This window comes from Porites lutea, chromosome 1 (assembly GCF_958299795.1).
Source record: "Porites lutea chromosome 1, jaPorLute2.1, whole genome shotgun sequence".
Lineage (NCBI taxonomy): Eukaryota > Metazoa > Cnidaria > Anthozoa > Scleractinia > Poritidae > Porites > Porites lutea.
This window is the reverse complement of record NC_133201.1, coordinates 541378-561070: the sequence shown is the minus strand read 5'-3', so window position 1 is coordinate 561070 and position 19693 is coordinate 541378. Positions and strand designations below refer to the sequence as shown.

Here is a 19693-nt window from a genome sequence, read left to right as displayed (position 1 = left end):
CGTGCTTTCTACTCAGACTTTGTGAACGACAATAGTGAAAACCAAGGAAAGCTATTCAGGGCCACTCGATCATTGTTACTTCCTAGGAATGAGTTGTGTTTTCCAGAATACACGGACAACTCAATCTTAGCCAACGATATCGGGCGGTTTTTCGACCGTAAGATTGCAAAGATTCGGGCAGAGCTTGATGCGTGTACTCTTCATCCTGGGGCGGTGGCTGAGGATAAAGTGTTTACAGGCGATAGGAAACTTGATCATTTCAATACGTATTCTGTGGAAGATATAAGGAAGCTGGTCAGTAGATCATCGAAGAAAAGCTGTCAACTTGATCCTATGCCGACCAATTTAGTAGTCGGCATGTCCGATATGCTTCTCCCCATCATCACTAATGTCGTGAATTCTTCACTTTCCTTGGGACACTTTCCATCTGATTGGAAAACGGCCCTTGTGGATCCAAGACTGAAGAAGACCAAGCAAGGGACTTCCTTATCCAATTTAAGACCTGTGAGTAATCTGCAATACCTCTCTAAATTGGTTGAAAGGGCAGTTTATGATCAGACAACCGATCACGTTACTCAGTCGGGTTTGTATCCCATCCTCCAGTCAGCCTATCGACTTGGTCATAGCACAGAGACTGCCCTATTGAAGATACAGAATGACATACTAGCTGCAATGGACAATCAACGAGTTACTCTTTTGGTATTGCTAGACCTTAGTGCAGCATTTGACACGATTGACCACCAAGTGTTGTTGAATCGCCTGTGCGTGACGTATGGAATTACAGGTACCGCTCTTAAATGGTTTCACTCGTATTTATCAAACAGGAAACAGCGAATCCTGATTAACGGGAGCTATTCGAGTGACTTTGATCTGCCTCAAGGGGTACCTCAAGGATCATGTCTTGGTCCCTTGCTCTTCACGTTGTACGCAAGTAAGCTCTTCGATGTTGTTGAATCCCATCTCCCTAACGTTCACGCATACGCTGATGATACGCAGCTCTATATCTCATTTAAGCCGGATGGTTCTGCTACTGAGACGGATGCTGTTGACGCTCTACAAGCTTGCATCAGGGACATAAGAACCTGGATGGTCCAAGACAAACTTCGGCTGAACGATGCTAAGACCGAGTTTCTTATTATAGGTACACGCGCACAGTTAAATAAGGTTATGATAAGTGACTTTCAAGTAGGTGAGGTAAAGGTTTCTGCGGTTTACTCTGTTAGAAACCTGGGTGCTTGGTTTGATGCAAACATGAATATGACCACACATATTAACAGCATATGTCAGAATATTTATTACCATCTACATAACATCCGGCGTATTAGAAAGTATTTATCATATGATAACAGGAAGTCCATTGTACAGGCTATTATAATGTCACGATTAGACTATTGTAACGGTCTATTATATGGTACGCCCGCTGTTCATCTTGGTAAGCTGCAACGCCTGCAGAACGCGGCAGCTCGGCTGGTATGTACTATATCTAGGTATGATCCTATCACACCATCCCTGATCAACCTGCACTGGCTTCCGGTTACCCACAGAATAGAATTCAAGATAGCAATGCTAGTTCACAAATGTATCTACGGCGTCGCACCACAATATCTTTTAGACTTGATAAAAATCAAAGAGAACTCGCGGTATCAGTTGAGATCATACCGGGGCATACTCCTAATGGACAATACCTATAGAACAAAAAAGACACTCGGGGATAGGGCGTTTGAAAGTGCTGCGCCCAAAGTATGGAATCGACTCCCTCTAGAAATTAGACAATGTCAATCATTGAACATTTTTAAAGTTTTACTAAAGACACATCTTTTTAAATTAGCTTTCTATTAGTTCTTTTATTTACTCATATTTTACTTTTATTGTTTTCCGAAAATTGTAAATTATTATTATTATTATCATTATTTGGACTAGCCATTTATTACTTTAAGATTTTAGTGTTGTAATGCGCACTCGATCATATCTTTATCGCATGCTAGACTGCGCAATATAAGAAATAAACATTATTATTATTATTATTAACTTTCGTTGACAGCCGATTTTGAGCTCTCTTTCGATTTAATGGTGAGATGTTGGGACATGATGAAAAAAGTTTGAACTCATTTAAACTCTGCTCATCAGTGTCTCAATATTTCCGTTTGTTCTGGAAATATTGAAGCCGTTTTAACCGGCTTTTTTTCAAATTTTTGAGCTCGCACCAGCTCAGTGTATCTACTTGTTTCTTGAGAAATGATGTGATCAACATGTCACGAGCACGGGACAAAGAAAAAATCTCGGACAGGAACTTCCGTACACTAGTAGAATGCTGTAACTACTTAACTAGGAGGGACCCGTGGCGAGGTGGGTCATGGATAGAAGGTTCGTGTGTATGACATGCCTCCTGCGTACTGACAACAATACACCAGGGCGCCTCGCTCAACTTCCACTCTTCGCTTCCCTGTCACAGACATCATGCAACTGGTCAAACTGGGCTTCGTTCAACTAAATACGTTATGAGGTGTTATCTTGGTAAAAGAAAAAAATGAAACTGAACTATCTGCTGACCACAAATCAGAGATGACTAAGTAGAAAGTCAGGCGCGGATCTAGGATAAATACTGACCGTTTTCCAAAACGAGCGTCGAGGGCGTAAGCTTCTAGGGGGGTCCGAGGCATGCACCCCGTGAATTTTTTTTTTTTTTTACTCCCCAAAGTCGCTTTTCCTGGGTTTCTGAGTCATTCAGTCAGGATATTGGCCGGATTTTAACTTGTTTTTTTCACGAAAATTTATTTATCTATGAAAACTCTGACCGATTTTCGTAAAACAGTGGAAACCGGTGTGGATCCGCGCCTGAAAGTTATAGCATGCAGTAAAAATACCTACATTGTAAAGCGGCTATATAAAACGAATTAAACTTATTAATGTGTGATAGTGTTTCAGAAAAGAGCTCTTTACTAAGTTTGGTTTCTGCAAGTTTGTAATACATGTAGATGGAGAAAAGTAACAAAGTACTTTGCTTAAAGGATTAAAATTGCGTTTTCTGATTTGCTGTTCCCCGAATAAGGAAAGTTATTCCAGAACGAGCGATTTGAGACGTGTTTTGTGAAGCAATCTTTCATATTTATTGCTGTTTAAATCTGATATGATTATATTTCTTGTTATCACTAATGTTAATTCTAACGTTTGTTTTGAGTTCATAAGAAAAACAATGGCAGTTCCACTATGTTTGGTTTTGAACCTCGCGAACACTACAAGTAAAAATTGATTTAAAAAAAACATCTTGATCTATCACCCTACTACTTTGTTGTGGAGTTAACTTTACGAACGTCAAACAAGAGGCCAACAAGCGGATTGTTTAGATTTCCATCAGAAGAATGGATGCTTTTGTAAGAATTCTTCATTAGAAAACAATAACGCCAGCATTAGCGTGGAAGGCAAACAATATACAACAAATAACACTTCAAAAAGGAAAATGCAGGCAGGTAGATGATTATAGTCTTTTTTACAAGAAAGAACACAAATGCGCATATGTAAATCATTATGACGCACGCTCCGTACATGGATAAAGATGGTTGCCATCGCATCAACACACAGAACAATTAATGCTGTTTTACTACAAGCCACGATAACCCCAGTGAGTTCCTCGTTTGTGTTTCCTGTTGTTTTTAGATTTTCTGTAAAGTTGTTTGGCTGCTACAATGGAGTTAAAAGTGTTGTCTTAAGGGATTAATTAAGTGGATTTTTTTATAATTGAAAAAATGGAACCAGTGTTTTCAGCTGTGATTAGCTCCTCCCGAGAAACAACTTTTAAAGAAAAGCTAAACGCAGGGCGTGGGTGCTAATTACAAATAATTAGCTGTTTGGAAAGAGAAAAGGAAAACTTTGAGATATAGCTTTCTACATTAGAAATCATGAATCCAGTTCGTTTTAGACGATTCAACAGTGTTCTTATTTTCTTTGATGACAACTTTAATGAACATGTGAAATCGTTGGCGATTTAACATGGGCATGTTACATTGGTTATAGATGTACGTCCATTTATCGTTTACGTAACAACCTGATTTATGCTACAAGCCAATATCAAAACTAGTTACTCGTGCTATATTCATTTATATTCTAATGTACACACGAGTCACACGGCAATTGGCAAGTTGTTAGTTATGAACAGTAGAGATCTAAAAGCGTCCGTAGTAGAACCTTTACAGGCCAGATTCCTTCCTTTGAATACTATGTCTTCAGTTGGGTTTCATGGTCTAAATACGGCTACGGTCAGTCCTGTTTTACATTACCCGTATCATTTTGTAGCCGGTCAGTATATCAGTCCAGAGATGCATTCATTTCACCCCCGCGATAAAGATATCCTAACAGTATTGCCGGGTTATATGAACCAATGTCATCACCCAGCTCTGCATGGAATTTCCTACTACAACACAGATAACGAGAAACCAACTCAGTCATACATTGGTCTTATTGGAAAAGCGATTCTCAGCTCTCCACAACAGAAACTTGTACTGGGTGACATCTACAACTATATTCTGACGCATTATCCTTACTTCAGAAACAAGGGACCGGGATGGCGCAACTCCATACGCCATAACTTATCATTGAATGATTGCTTTGTTAAAGTGGGTCGGTCTCCCAATGGCAAAGGACACTTCTGGGCCATCAACCCTGTCAACTATGATGACTTTAGTCGGGGTGATTACAAGCGAAAAAGAGCTTCGAGGAGAAATGGGGAACTGAATTCTACGACAGAAAGATGCTCAAAAGAAAAACATGCAGGAAAAGATGAGAGAAGAAGAGACATCGGCTACTATGAATCGAGAAAAATGCATTTGAACATTGAACGCGGTACCAGTGAGTCACAAAAAAGAGGTTTTCATATAGAAACTATTTTGTCCAATTAGCTGCAATAGGTTGAAAACAGGCCAAAATACAGAAGAAAAGCGAAACAACACAGAAACGGAAGGAACATACTCTAGTCATGGCAAAAGAAAAAGTGACGTGTGGAACTAATACATCAGCCGGGAAGGAACGTTGATTAGTACGGATTCTAAAGTAACCAAACACAATCAAAACTTTTATAGAGTAGGCGCTATTATTGGAGTAAGTTCGAAAGTGTAACTAGTTGTTGCGGGTTAACGTTTACAAGTAATCAGAGTAGCAGAAAATACTGGTGTTTAGATCCGGCGAGGGCAGGACAATGGAGTCTGAATTTCCCTTTGGTATTTACAAGAACTTAAATCACTATAATTTACTGTCTTGTTTGAAAATGAAAACAGTAACACTATTACAAGCTATAACTGTTTAATAACAAACATTTCAAGATGGAAAAGTAAAACTAATATCTGATATTTATTGCGTGGGAAAAACACATACGTCGACTAATGGACTGTAAGTTGCCGTAATATTGCTACGATTTCCCATATTTACGAAACTAATCAGGATGCAGTGCTAACGACTTTTAGTTCAAATCTGTTCTTTTCATATGTAAATATATATTCACTTAACATGCAATAAAACCAAACATTCAAGACGTTGTATTGTAGGAAGGTGCGAATGCAATGGTTTTACCGAATACTCTCGTTACCATGGAAACAAGGGACAAAGAGTATGAATAGGCAGCAAAAGAAGAAACTGATGCCTTTCAAAAACACTGTACACTTTGAGAAAAATTTCCCCATCAATCTTAGCTATAAAGATAAAAGTCATCCATTTAAAATGTTTGATTCCTAAAATCCACCATTATGTACCCCAAATTCTACCTCCTTTGAGAAACAGTACAAGATTTTTAAAGTCTTGAAATTGCAAGAAACTTAACAAAAGAGGTTGTTTGATTTTATCAATGTTACTCAAGCTTCGTAAACCATATATTAACTAGTTGTTTATTTATTATTACAGGACTGGTCTAACGTTTAGTGACAAGAAATTACGAGTTTTCAGCATTTGTTTGTTTGTTTGTTTGAATGACTGATTCATCAGTCCTCAGTGAAAGCGATCGTTAGTTCGATTATTGCTTTTCAACGAGTTATTCATTGAGCATTTGTCCATAGAAACCACGACCTTCAAAGGAGCAATTTCGAAATTGCTAAAAGATGAAAAAAGGTGAAGATCACAAGTTGAATTTAAAAAGAGAAAGAGAAATACAAATAGAGAGGTAATCACTCCTTGCGAGGGGCAGACGGTCTAGTCGCCGCGAAGGAATGATGTAAAAAAAAAAAAAACAAAAAGAAACAAAAAGATTGAACTCTCAGTGGTTTAAGCTTAGCCTTTTGCACTACTGATTACGTATTCTAGTAAACCCGCAGTGGTTTTGTAAAAACATGATCGTGTGAGCTGCTGTTCTGTTTTGCTGGGAGGAACTGATCTGTTTTAGAATGACTTTAATGGGGAAAGGAACTTTATAGTGTGAGAGATAAGTCGTGGTATTGTCTTTTGAAAAAGCTCGGAGGTAAATACTTCATTGCTTTATATCTAAAAATTCATTCCATTTAGAGGACAATAAGCAATAAATGGTCCAAATTGATTGTTTTAATTCCACAAAATCGTATAGTTCCCATCAAATTTAAGAAATTACTTTTAGGCATGCTGTAACAATCAGGTTTTATTTGCGGTGCACTCCTCTGGAAAAAAATTGACAAAATCAATCATGGGAAACTGAATTGTTAATTTCTCTTATTTTTGCGTACGTAACGCTCTACATCAAAGTGCGCACCATCAAAAACCAAAACCAATCCTGCACGTCTGCTCCACTGAGGTAATAACATGCTGCTCAAAAGAAAACCCTGACACTGCTTGACTCATCAGTGTGTACTGGACGGGAAGCTTAAAACTGTATTCTACACAACTGAGCAACAGTTACCTTGGGAAGCTGTTCCTTAGCTCAATAGCAATCGAGCATTCGAGTCTGACGATCAGTCTGAGCAAGCTCAGAACACATGCGGCACTGAAAACTCCCTCAATAGATACTGCACCCTGACATGACCTACACTCGTTTGCTGTTTGTTACTGACATAACACAATTCACTCATACTGTTTCCTCTTGTAAGACTTCGAAATTCTGAGAGGCTCTTTGGTGTTACACGTTTTATTTCGGAAGTTATCATTTGATAAGTTGAAATCGTCTCTTCCTTAAATCCCAACTCACAACAAATTGTTCATATTGCATACCGTTTATGATAATATATTCAATTTACACATACTTGATCTTGTTACTCTTTATTTACTTTTCCTAACAACAGGATGACAATGTTGGCATCTGGGATAAAATTGAAACGTCGGGCAATCGATCGTAATTAAACTTTAAGTAGGAACAAAGGAAGATCGCGATTAGACATTAAATAATTAATATTCGGCAGAAAGAACAGTTTTTATAATGTTTTTTAATAGGGAAACTTTTTCACACACTGTTCCGAAGTATTTTTGCACCAGGTTATAATAAGAATGACAAGAATGAAATTATCATCTTTAGGATACAAAATAGTGAATATACTATGTTCCTTTTCCCGGTTTTTTCTTTTTCAAATTTAACAAGTTTAAACAAGAGAAGATGAATTCTATTTTGATCTAAATAAAGCTGCACCTAGGCCCGCCCTCCATGGCTTATTGGAAGGAGTTAGGAAGGCTCTCATACAACTTATTATTATTATTATTATTAGTAGCAGTAGTAGCAGCAGCAGCAGCAGCAGCAGTAGTAGTAGTAGTAGTAGAAGAAGTAGTAGTAGTAGTAGTAGTAGTAGTAGTAGTAGTAGTAGTAGTAGTAGTAGTAGTAGTAGTAGTAGTAGTAGTAGTAGTAGTAGTAGTAGTAGTAGTAGTAGTAGTAGTAGTAGTAGTAGTAGTAGTAGTAGTAGTAGTAGTAGTAATAGTAGTAGTAGTAGTAGTAGTAGTAGTAGTAGTAGTAGTAGTAGTAGTAGTAGTAGTAGTAGTAGTAGTAGTAGTAGTAGTAGTAGTAGTAGTAGTAGTAGTAGTAGTAGTAGTAGTAGTAGTAGTAGTAGTAGTAGTAGTAGTAGTAGTAGTAGTAGTAGTAGTAGTAGTAGTAGTAGTAGTAGTAGTAGTAGTAGTAGTAGTGGTAGTAGTAGTAGTAGTAGTAGTAGTAGTAGTAGTAGTTTTCCTTCGTTGACAGCAGCAGCTAATATTGCTGGTAGTTAAATAAATAATTGACTTCATAAGTTATAGCTCTTAGACAACTAAAACACTACATGAGATATCTTATTTTTGTCTTTAATTGCCCTCTCTCTCTTGCAATTGTTTTACTAGAAATCGAAGAAACGATTGACAGAAAACATTACTGCCATAACTACGTCCATTTTGTGCGTTCGTCGGGTTCGTTGCAGAAAACTTTAGCAAAAACAGCTGTTCACTTAGAGACGTAAAATGAAAGAGTAAATATACTCCGGGATGAGAAGGAAAGAGAAACGACTGGACACTCAGGGTAATCAGTAACGTTAGTGTTTTCCATAACAACTGCGTTGTTCCATAAACAATGTTGCTAAAACTTGACCTCTGTTTGTATTCAAAACAATTTGGCATGTTAGAATGAACGACTTTGGGTAATGCGCGCGTGCATTCAATGTCTATCTTGAAAAAATAGGTTTTGGTAAAGAATGCAAGGTTGTAGAGCCGGGACTACTAACCAAGACAGTGTCAACCATTTGCGCAACTTTACTTTTTGCTTATGTCATTTTCTTTGGTTTTCTTAATTCATCGATCTAACAACTGATTACAAATAAATATCTCAAAAGGCATCAAGTGGATAATGGAGTTTCCTGTTTAATCAAACATGTTCGTTCAATCACACGCCATATACGTTTACATAAAGTTCATTGTTATACAATCGCTCATTCTTAACGCTGAATACAAAGCTCACTACGTCAACTTCCCTTCAGTTTCCGTTTTATCTCAAAGTTATTCACCCTCCTTAATGCTCAATTAGCTGTGAAAATGTTCACTGGATAATTATTCAACTTTAGTGCTCACTGGCTGACACTTTAAGAGTTTATTTCCTATCAAGCAAAGAAAAATATTTCCCTTATAGGGATCCTCAGTTCAGTAATAAACTCTAAATCTGGACCAAACATTAAATAGTTCTTTTGTTTAGAATCAGGCTAATCATCTCTCTTTGTCCAAACCTTCCATTAAGAAACAATAAGGCTATAGCATTAGTTTTAAAGTCAAACAATATACCCATAAAGTGCCACATCAATGGAGGATTTAAAAACCAAACAAGAATAAGGCGTGTTGTGGAGTGTTGTACTAACACTTTGAATTAGTGGATTTTTACTTGATAACTTCTAAACTTTTAAACTTTTTGGCAGCGTTCAAAATATTTTTCTGGCGAGATTTTTAGTTTTCTTTTTTTCGATTAGCCTTTCCAGAAGAGAGCGTGCTGTTGTCTCTAGGGATTGAAAAGTGATTGTTCCTTTTAAGTAAAAGCTATTTTCTACCTGCTGTGATTTGTTCCTTTCCAACAAACAACATTTAAAGAAAAGCCAAACACAAGGCGTGGTGCTAATTACAAATAATTAGCTCTTAGTATAAGAAAAATAATAATTACCTTGCATTTGTAGTTCTCTTTTGGCCAGGAAAACTCTCGAATCTTACGTTTTTGATAGCAACAGCTACTTTACCATCTTAGCCAACACGAACGTTTTTTCATATGGGCATTGAAAACTGTAAATGAAGTTATGGCAATACTAGGCTTTCAGTGTTTGTGAAGAACAAAGAGCAATCAATCAATTACGTAAAAACATTCCTTTCCAAGTCAATATCACGGCTTGTTCTCTTTTGTCAGATTCATTCACATCTCTGCGCACATAGTGTACAGAGCAAACCATCACGGTCTCTATTTTTGAACCCGTTAGAGAACCTATTCCCGAACATGACTTCGGCCGGTTTTTATCTGCCAAGTACAGCTACTGTCAGTCCAGTCTTTCATTACCCGTATCATTCTTCTGCCGGTCAGTATATCAGTCTAGAGATGTACCGGTATTCATTTTACCGCGATAAAGATATCCTAACAGTATTGCCGGGTTATATGAGCCAATGTCATCACCCAGCTCTGCATGGAATGTCCTACTACAACACAGATAACGAGAAACCAACTCAGTCATACATTGGTCTCATTGGAAAAGCGATTCTCAGCTCTCCACAACAGAAACTTGTACTGGGTGACATCTACAACTATATTCTGACGCATTATCCGTACTTCAGAAACAAGGGACCGGGATGGCGGAACTCCATACGCCATAACTTATCACTGAATGATTGCTTTGTTAAAGTGGGTCGGTCTCCCAATGGCAAAGGACACTTCTGGACCATCAACCCTGTCAACTATGATGACTTTAGTCGGGGTGATTATAAGCGAAAAAGAACTTCGAGAAGAAATAGAGAAATTAGTCATTCTACAAAGGAAAAATGGTCAAACGAGAATTCATCGGAAAAGAGCGACGAATTGAAAATGCCTGGAACCGATGTTTGGAAGAGTGAATCAAATATTATGCCCTGTACCAAAGTAAATACATTAGAGAAAAGAGGTTTTCACATAGAAACTCTTCTGTCCAACAAATGGGAAGAGATTTTAAAAAATAAGTGAAGTACAGAGCACCGTGTCTGCATTTACTCTCACATCTGCCCTTCAACGATCCAGAGAGGAAAGCTTTTAAAGACTTTGAAGTCTTTTTACCAATACAAAACTGACTGCTGGTCGCTAAAAATTACGTTTTAATGTTTAAAGTAAGAGACGTTTTAGGACAGTTTTTTGGTGACTTATGCGTTAGATACTATGACTTATAAGCAATGTAATGGTTGTCATGACTCATCAGAGGGTCGTATTATACTCAGATGAGAATTGTAAAATAGGGAACATTAATTTCCTGTGAGCGAAAGAAAATGTCTATAGTGCAAAAAATGATGATAATAACAACAACAGATTTTGTTTTTCAATAAAAATGAATGTGCGAAATGAAATAAATGCGATTTTTTTTGGGAGCAGTATAGATTGACTTCCGTTCAATCAATCAATATTCACTACAACAAAGATGGAGCGTTAACGACTTTCCTACGTTTATTGTATTGACATGTAAATTCTTGTTTTACACAACAAAAAATCGAACTCATAAACAACTTGTGCAGTGGAGCACGACGTTAACTTTTACTTCGTGAACCTGTAAGACAACTTATGACTCACTGCAAACTTGATGCAATCATTTTCACCAAAAAAGCGCAAACTATGGAAATGCCGGAGTGAGATCCCCATAACTCATGTGCTAGTTTGTTCACAACCTCTTTCTGTTAGTGTGAAGTTTCATTTCAAAGTATAATAACCCAGGCGGGGGCCAGTGCAGAGGTTAAGGTTATGTTATTGTATAAAGTTAAAACACAGATACCATGGAAAATATTTTGCGCCTTGAAACCGATGTCTATTTTAGTCCAAGAACAAACCAACCATACTAGTAGTTGGTGCATTTTGTCTGTGCGAAGTTTTGCGTAATTCGCCCAGAATCCCTTGTTATCATTCGTTCTTATTTTGGACCTTTAAAATCAGAGCAGGTCGATCCCAAATATCAGTTATTTTCCTGTTCATCACCCATGCTTGGGATATTCCAGAAACTGAGGGCCAAGAGCGAGGGATACTTAGTCCGAGTGGTACTGGGCAGAACATGTCAGAATCGTTAGAGCCCTTATGAACCAGCGAGGGATGGGAAGGGATAGATTGAAAAGCGGAGTAGGCTCCAGTGAAAACTAGCCTGAATTTCATCCGATTACTTCGAGTCGTTATTACTCCCTCAGTTGTTGAGAGGAGAAAACGACTCGAAGCAATCGGATGAATTTCAGGCTACAGTGAAAACCAGTCCTCGTCCCGGCAATCACAATGCTCGTCCCCAAGCCCCCTAACGATACTAGAAGGTTTTAGGGGGAGCTCACACGGGATTTTTGTCGCCTTGTGAATCAGATACAAACGTGGAAAGAACACCACCAAATGTCTTGAAACGAGAATAAAAATGTTGACTTAATGCGTAGTAGTCACAAACTGTATGGCGAGTGGAATAGTTAAACAACTTTATTCATCTTCATTGCTATTTACAGACTTTACAAAGAGGTTCATTCATTCAAGGCAACAGCAAGGTGATTTTTAGTACTCCAACTGATTTGATTCATTTGGCAGTTAGCAAATTTAGCTGCCACCCATTACTCAAAGTTTGCATCGTTTTGCAGTATTCTCCATCATGTTACAAACATCAGTAGCCTGCAGAAACAGACGTATTTTCGGTCGTCACTACTCCCCACTGGAAATACGTCTGTGTCCGCAGGCTAAAAATAGGAATATTTATCTTTGCATGAAGCTCGACTAAAAACTAGGTATAGCTTTCGTAAAGATCTATGAGGTGGGGGAAATAAGAAACGGAAAGCCTGTATACTGAATGTACGCTACAACAAAATCAACGACAAATATCAAAGGCTCTTTAGATTTTGAGACACATCAGCATATTTCCATATGCCTATGGAATTGGGCTGTACATGTTTTGTCAAATATAATTTTATACTTAGTTACACGTAGATTTTTGCCGTAAATAATAAATATCTTCCTGGACTTAATGAAACGGATCCAAATTACGAGATTGCAATTCATATTGTCAAATTTAAGGATGCATCTTTCTATTTTGTTGAAATAATGGTCTTTCAGAAGAGAACATAATCCACAGGACCAGTAATATTGTGTAAATACGATTCTCAAGTGAAGTCTAAATCCATAACTGGAAGTGGAGGATCTGCAGGCCGGCTGAACTTTGTTTGTTTAACGAACTTAGATATTCCCGTAGGTCTTGCTACTTTACGTGATGCTGTTTTAACTGGTCTTGTTGGTGCTAGGAATTTAGTGTGTCCCCCCAAGCCATCATATCCCCGTCTGAACACTGAAGCACCAGCCTGCTCTGCTGACTTCCGTGATATCTGCTGTGATGGCTTTAAAACTGCTTTCTGTAAGGGAGAAGCCATACTTGTTGTCTTTACAACACATAGTCCCATTCTACAACAGAAAGCAAAACGCAATTCAAAAATTAATCAACGACCGCTTCATTAAAGAGGCAAACACCTGAAACAGCGAGTTTTGGGTTAGACATAGAATTACTTGTTTACTTCTCGAGATACCACTGTAAAAACGCCTTTTTATTTGCCATAGGATGATTCATAGTAGTAGTGTTACTGTAGAAGAGAGGTAAAGACTAAGTGCTGGAATCGTGAGGTCATAAAACATACATAGAGGATATTACACTGTGGCGAGAAGATATGAATTTTATGTTCGAGTGGCAAGAACAATATCTCACTCGTTCGCTTCGCTCACTCGTGAGATATTGTTCTTGCCACGAGAACACAAAATTCATATCTTCGAGCCAACGTGTAATGTTCTTTTTATTATATGGAGAAACCAATTCAACAAAAGCAAAAGGCGGGAATCGTGACGTCATTGAACGATACGACACTCACAAAGGTGACATATGGAAAATACGCCACCCGGGTCCCGGATGTAGTGGCGTATGAAATCTACGAGTGGTTTAGTTCCCAGTAAAACACTCTCCTCCATATAATAAACCTGTATATTATTTGGTCTTCTTAATGTGAGGATCAACACATGAACTTACTCTTCAGCAATGCTTGTAAGTTCACTTTTGGGTTCTTGTTTTCTTGGTTTAGGTGAGGGTGTCTCTGCTACAATGATGTTTTCTGATTCCTCTTCAAGAGTGGGACAGCTCAGTCTTGGTCTCTTAATATCCAGTGGTGCTGGGCTGCAAAAGATATATAATACCAACCATGACAGTTTTACCACAAATACTCATTATGTTTAAGACATATAATGTACTGTAACCTGTGAGGTTTCTAAGAAAATATCTCTTCTGACAGAGGCTACTGTTCTCTTCTTTGTAGCAGTAGAAAATTATGAAAATCTGATGTTAAAATAAAGGACAGACCTTTCTCTAATAAGGCGGCCAATAGCGCTACTGCGTGGACTTGGGGAGGCAAATGCTCTTTCCATTGCTGTCAACTTCTTCTTATAACTCTGATGTGAGATAACTCCAGTTAGCATGCACAGAATATTAGAATAAAATATTACAGTATTTTTACGAAAGTTGCTAACCTAATTACATTCTAGACCTTATAAACAGTATTTTTTATTATGGCTTTCAATACAGGACCTAGCACCAGCAACTTTGTCTTATAGCTCAAATGTTTTGTAAAGCTCAGTCTGTTTAATTCACTGCAGGACTTATTTCCTGGTAGATTTCCATATCAAGGACAGGAAGATGCTTTGAACAGCATTTACAGCACCCAGGAACAAAGACCAGTGAATTTAACTTGTGAAGTCACTGAAAATATTACAGTCAAGAAGAAGTGGGCTCCTTATCTCATATCAATAACACTTTTAGGTTCTCACTCACATGCCATACATTTGAAGCCCTTTGTTCTACGCCAGATTATTGTTCTAACATTTCCTGCATTCCCTAGTCTTCCACGCAGGTGTTTGACAAGACAAAAACGGTGGAAGACTATGAATTCCCTTGAGTGGTGATGTTTGCAATATGATGTTTTTTTTGTATGTAAACTATTGATCCCACGCAGCAGAATGGCCATTTGAATAACTTACACTATTCTCCTTTTCCAATCGTCTTATGTCTTCCTCTGCCATTTGAAGGAGGTCTTTATTTTTCTTCAGCTCCATTAAAACTTGTGTTGACTATGATCAGATGATGACAAAAACATCTCATTACAAAATAAGAAAGAAAGAAATAAAAAGTGAGCACTATAATTTTGAGTATAAGAGTTTACACATACCTCAATTTTTAATTTGTTATTTTCCTTCTTGATTCTCTCAGTTGCATCTATTGCCTCCTTGCACTTTAATCTCTTTTCTTCTAATTTTCTGTCAACAAGTGCAAAAATTAAAAAGTAATTAAATACAAGACTGATAACAAGTATTTCCTACCTCAAGTGCACTTGAAAATGAAGAACTTAAATACACGACTAAAGTCAACTGCCTTTAGAGTGGACAATGTAGAGACCTCAAGTTAGTGTCCTCATTAGCAAGAACCCATAATAGCTGGAGTTTATATCAATCAAACGTCTGCAATTTATTTTTTCCTGGGATTTAGCTGCTGTTGGTATTATCGGGGCATCTGTTATAGCGAGGTGTCCTCAAGGTAAGAGTTAAGTGTATTTATTATCAAAATTTACTACTACTTAACCTAAAGAAAGTTGCTTAAATTACTTTTTGAGTGTGACAAGCTGAACAATCACTTCTGGAAAAGACTTGGAATCTAAACTCCGCAACATGGCCTCTGCATCTCTGCTGTTATCATCTATCAAGACTTTCATTCTGCAATAAAGTGAGAGTCATAGTAAAAACTAGTTACTTGGAACTACAAAATAAATAATTATATTGGGCTTGTAACATTCTGAGAATAATATTTGTACAGCACTTTAAATAAAATTATACAGATTCCTTACCGTTTTAGTTGTAGAAACCCCTCTCTGAGCTCATTCGCTTCATTTTTTGCCACAGCAAGTTCAGTTTCTTTGTCTTTTAAGTATGTCAATTGTTTCTGATGAAAATGAATGTCAATGTTACAATGATTACAAACTCATTAGCTGTTCAAAAAATTCCCCAAGGCAGTTTAAAATGTCCTTTTTTTTAAATTTATTTATTTACAAAAAAAATTAATTACAAATACTTGTTCTTTCAACTATGAAAAATTATATATATATATATATATATATATAGAAAAAAAACTAAATTTGTAAAGGAAAAAGATGCAAACCTAATAAGTGAAACAGTGCAGCAGTAAAGTGTAGCTCGAAGGAATAAGTATTATGGAAATGACACTAGCATTCACATATCTAAAGAAGTTTGTCCCATGTTTTTTTGAATTGCGATAAGCAGTTAGATCTAAAAGCCATGGTGCGAAGAATATCAGTTTTGTTGTTGTGACGCAGTTGAAAACTGTCAAAGTCCAGGACGCCGTTGCGTACACTTGTAGCAAAAACATTATATTTGGCAACAATCAAACAGTAATTAAGCACTTCCCAGTTATTTGACTCTTTGTGCCAACCATATAAAATAGTGCTTTCAGATATCTGTTTTCAAATTATCACAATTTTACACTGTATAATAAGAGATAATTTTAAACATTTTTTGAAACTCATACCTTTAGCCCAGTGGTGGCTGACTTCTCAAGTTGAAGTTTCTTCTCATATTGTTTCTTTATTTTCTCTATTTCATTGTCTTTAACAAAGTAACAAATGTGGGTAAAACATTAGAAACACTGTGTGGAAATTTATATGATCTGAAAGAAGTGGAATGAATGATTGACGAACTGAGATAATAAACAAAGCACAGAGAAAAAAAGCTAACAGTAGCCTCTCCATCTTTCAAGCAGATCAATATTTGAAATCGGTGTCAAAATTAGCTCATTTACACCCATGTTTATACCACTCTGCACACCAGTCAACACCTCAAAGTAATATTTATTATGTACACAAACAATATATATGGGATAATAAGATGATGAAGTTGGCCAGCAAGTCAAATAATCCACACCTCTATTAATATTTATACCCACCAGTTTGCTTTTGCAGCTTTGCTGTATGTTCAGCAAGATCTTTCTACAAAATAAGCCAGAAAAACCTTTTTTCAAGTACCGTAAACTAATAATAATAATAATAATAATAATCTTTATTTCTTAAGATAAAATTACATATCCTAAGTTACATTTATAAACTCAAAAAACTATTTACATATCATATCTAAAAATTATTCTGTTACTAAAAACGTTCTTAAACCTGTCAGTGTAGATTCTACTATCATAATAATATATTCTTAGCATCCTTTGACCATTAAGAATGACATTTTCACAAATACAAAACATTCGTCAATTAATATTCAAGTGAATTACCTTATGCTCCTGTTTTAAACAGTTTATTTCTACATCTAAAAGACAAAAGCAACAACGTTAAGAAAACAATATTTATTTATTATTAACTTAAGTTTCTTTCCAATGGTTCATTTCCTTTATAACTTGAAATTAGTTTTTACATTAAATAAGGAAATATCACCTCAAACTCTTAGTATTACACCAAAGTGTATGTTCAAAACACTCCATGGGCATACACAGAAGCACATTTTATATGCTTCTGGCATACAAATATGCCCATCCCAACGATAGATAACCACACAGTCAGGTAATTGGACAGAATAATTCTGTACAATTATTATTATAATTACAATTATTGTATGGCAGTGAATTTATGCAATGTTAAGACAGTGCTTTTTTGCTTAAAGCCTTTTTTCTCTTTCAGAATGGAAGAAAGGAATGATACAATAATAAGAATTAAAATAATTAGATTATATTCCTTTGGGTTGATGAGAATTTTCTTGGATACACATTTGCTGATAAAAATAAATGGGTAGAAAGTCTCGATTATTTCTTCCACACAAAACTATTTGTTTAGATCAGTTTTCATTAGCCTTATTGTTGTTTCTTTTCAATTTTATAAATATTTTGTCACTTATTGTTTACATGTTTACCGCATCTTATTGTTTGTTGCATTCTTACCTTTTAAACTATTTTTAAACCCTTTGTAATATATTTACACTAATTTTTGTTTTTTACTCGCACTTGAAAATGACCTCGTTTTGGCTATACAAGTATGCAGAGCACTTTATTCTCACCTTTCTGGTTTAGTAAAGACTTGAGCTCTTCTATACTATTCTGTAACAATATTTACAACAGTTCCAGAAGTTAGTCTTACAAATAATAACTTGTAACAGTAAGGTGTTTTGTTACAGCTGTGGGACAACAACTACTTTTTAACTGGCCTTTCACAGTCTTTTACTACTTCAGTGATTATTTTGGATTTGCAAGTATGTGTACTGCACTTCTTCTCCATTATAATCAAATAAGATATCATACGGTCTACTCTCTCTTTATACCCTGTAGGCACCTTTGGAGCCAGCACAAAGGGTCCATTTAACAGTGATGTTCGTCTTACAGAGAGTTGAATAAAGCGGGTAAAGAAAGGCAGGGACCAACTCTAGGTGTCTGTTTCATCAAGGTGTCCATCTTGCAGAGGTGTCCGTTAAGAGAGAGTCAACTGTACAACATTGTAGTAAAGTCATACCTGTAGGCTATCCACATCATCCCCAATTTGTGTACTGTTTACATCTGTCCCATCAAAGAACAATAACAATGCTTTGGAAGTGTTTTTTCGACATGTTGGGCAGGTGCGACTGCATTCTGTGATCCATCTATCAATGCTACATGCATCAAAGAAGAAATAATTAATATTACGTTGTATTTTGTACTAGACTTCATTAAGTGAACTCATTTGTCTAAGGAACAAACAATATAAAGGAAGTCCAATGTAATCAAAAACAAACCTAACAAAAAAATTGAGCTTTCACCTACTACAACTGCACCCCTACTCACTGTGTAACCTGCATACCAGGGATGCAGGTAATAAAGTGATTTAGGGTTTCAGTTCCAGTCAAAGCTCAATATTATTTTTGCTTGAGATTGGTCCAGACTATGAAAGAGTATTCAAAGCAATATTTAATTTACTTTGAAGATGAACCCTTGATTTTTAATTGTGATCTAATTAAACAACTACAGCAAGGAGCAGCTTACCATTGCAGGTGATAAACATGACCACCTGTGTAGCAAACTGAGTCAAGGAAACACACATCATAATCATCATTATTATTTTTAAAACAAAATTAATATGAAATTAAATTAATTAAATTAACAAATATTTAATTTACCAAATTAACCATTTATTTTGAAAACGCAAACAGCAAATGGTTACTAATTTGTGGTTTTAAGGTTTGCTTAGGTGTCCCGAACTTTATTAAGATTCCTCAAAACTCATTTGCTATTCCTGAAATATTTAAGGGATTCAAGGGTTTTCTGAGTTTGACAGTAAAATAATCACTGAATAATAACAGTTATTTTTGTATGACTCCTCACAAGCAACTTTTCACATTGTTGATGCAAACAGCATGGGTGACATGGTGTCACATATGGGTAACATACAAGCCATGTTAGGAAACTCTCCACACCTCTACAGGGGTTAGAGTAACGCCCGGGAGTAACGTATTTTCCAGGGTTACCATTTTCCAGTGTCTAACATTTAATGTGTTTCAACTCTATTTCACGCTCATGACAAAAGGGGCACCTTCTTTTTTAGCTTTTTTGGACAGAAAAAAACAAAATCTAACAACTGAGCAGAGCAAGCAGCTCGAAGTCTTTAAAAAATTGGAACAATTACCGTAACAGGAGAGAGACTAAACAACTCTCCTAAAATAATCCAAACCTATTAAGCTTAAGATTCTGTGATATACAAATCCTCTGATGAGCAATGAAATCACATTAAGCAAAATTACACCAGATCCTCAAAAGTGAACGTTATTAATTTTGCTTATGACAAAAGATACAAGGACAGCAAGCTGCATTGTCTTGGATAGTTTCGGTACAGATGCTACACCGGGCACGAAGCATCTCAACTTTTGCTCGTCACAACAGCTAATTTGATTCCCTAGTCGCCATTTGCAGTTAGCACTTGGGGAAGATCTTGATATCTTTGGAAGCTAAATTTAAGACATCCTTAAATGTTTGTCCATTTCAAACTGCATAAAACGGCATAAAACTATGTCTTCTATAGC

General features: G+C 36.5%; 2 protein-coding genes and 1 pseudogene across 2 annotated transcripts; 2 read left to right on the top strand and 1 right to left on the bottom strand.

The window, feature by feature from the left end:
• Window positions 1-4145: 4145 nt before the first annotated feature.
• Window positions 4146-4892, top strand: LOC140927488 (forkhead box protein D5-C-like). Its single transcript, XM_073377183.1, has one exon. The coding sequence runs from the start codon at window positions 4146-4148 to the stop codon at window positions 4890-4892; it is 747 nt and encodes a 248-aa protein (XP_073233284.1).
• A 1188-nt stretch (window positions 4893-6080) lies between these two features.
• LOC140927397 (uncharacterized) lies at window positions 6081-10646 on the top strand (annotated as a pseudogene).
• A 1674-nt stretch (window positions 10647-12320) lies between these two features.
• LOC140933416 (E3 ubiquitin-protein ligase TRAIP-like) lies at window positions 12321-19659 on the bottom strand. Its single transcript, XM_073382968.1, has 14 exons — window positions 19466-19659; window positions 18660-18684; window positions 18154-18289; window positions 17705-17744; window positions 16929-16963; window positions 16596-16638; window positions 16182-16258; window positions 15484-15578; window positions 15245-15352; window positions 14812-14899; window positions 14624-14713; window positions 13950-14038; window positions 13623-13766; window positions 12321-13009 (listed from the first exon to the last, which is right to left on the bottom strand). The coding sequence occupies exons 1-14, from the start codon at window positions 19527-19529 to the stop codon at window positions 12715-12717; spliced, it is 1329 nt and encodes a 442-aa protein (XP_073239069.1). The 5' UTR covers window positions 19530-19659; the 3' UTR covers window positions 12321-12714.
• Between the last annotated feature and the right edge of the window lie 34 nt (window positions 19660-19693).

Bases quoted from the DNA above. Each gene is read 5' to 3' on its own strand.
- LOC140933416 (XM_073382968.1), bottom strand. From the start codon at position 19,529: ATGCTTCGTGCCCGGTGTAGCATCTGTACCGAAACTATCCAAGACAAT. The intron at 17,745-18,153 runs GTATGACTTTAC...ATATTGTTACAG, and splicing joins ATGATGTGGATAGCCTACAG to AATAGTATAGAAGAGCTCAA. The intron at 14,900-15,244 runs GTAATTTAAGCA...ACTTGTTGACAG, and splicing joins CAGCTTGTCACACTCAAAAA to AAAATTAGAAGAAAAGAGAT.
- LOC140927488 (XM_073377183.1), top strand. From the start codon at position 4,146: ATGAACAGTAGAGATCTAAAAGCGTCCGTAGTAGAACCTTTACAGGCC.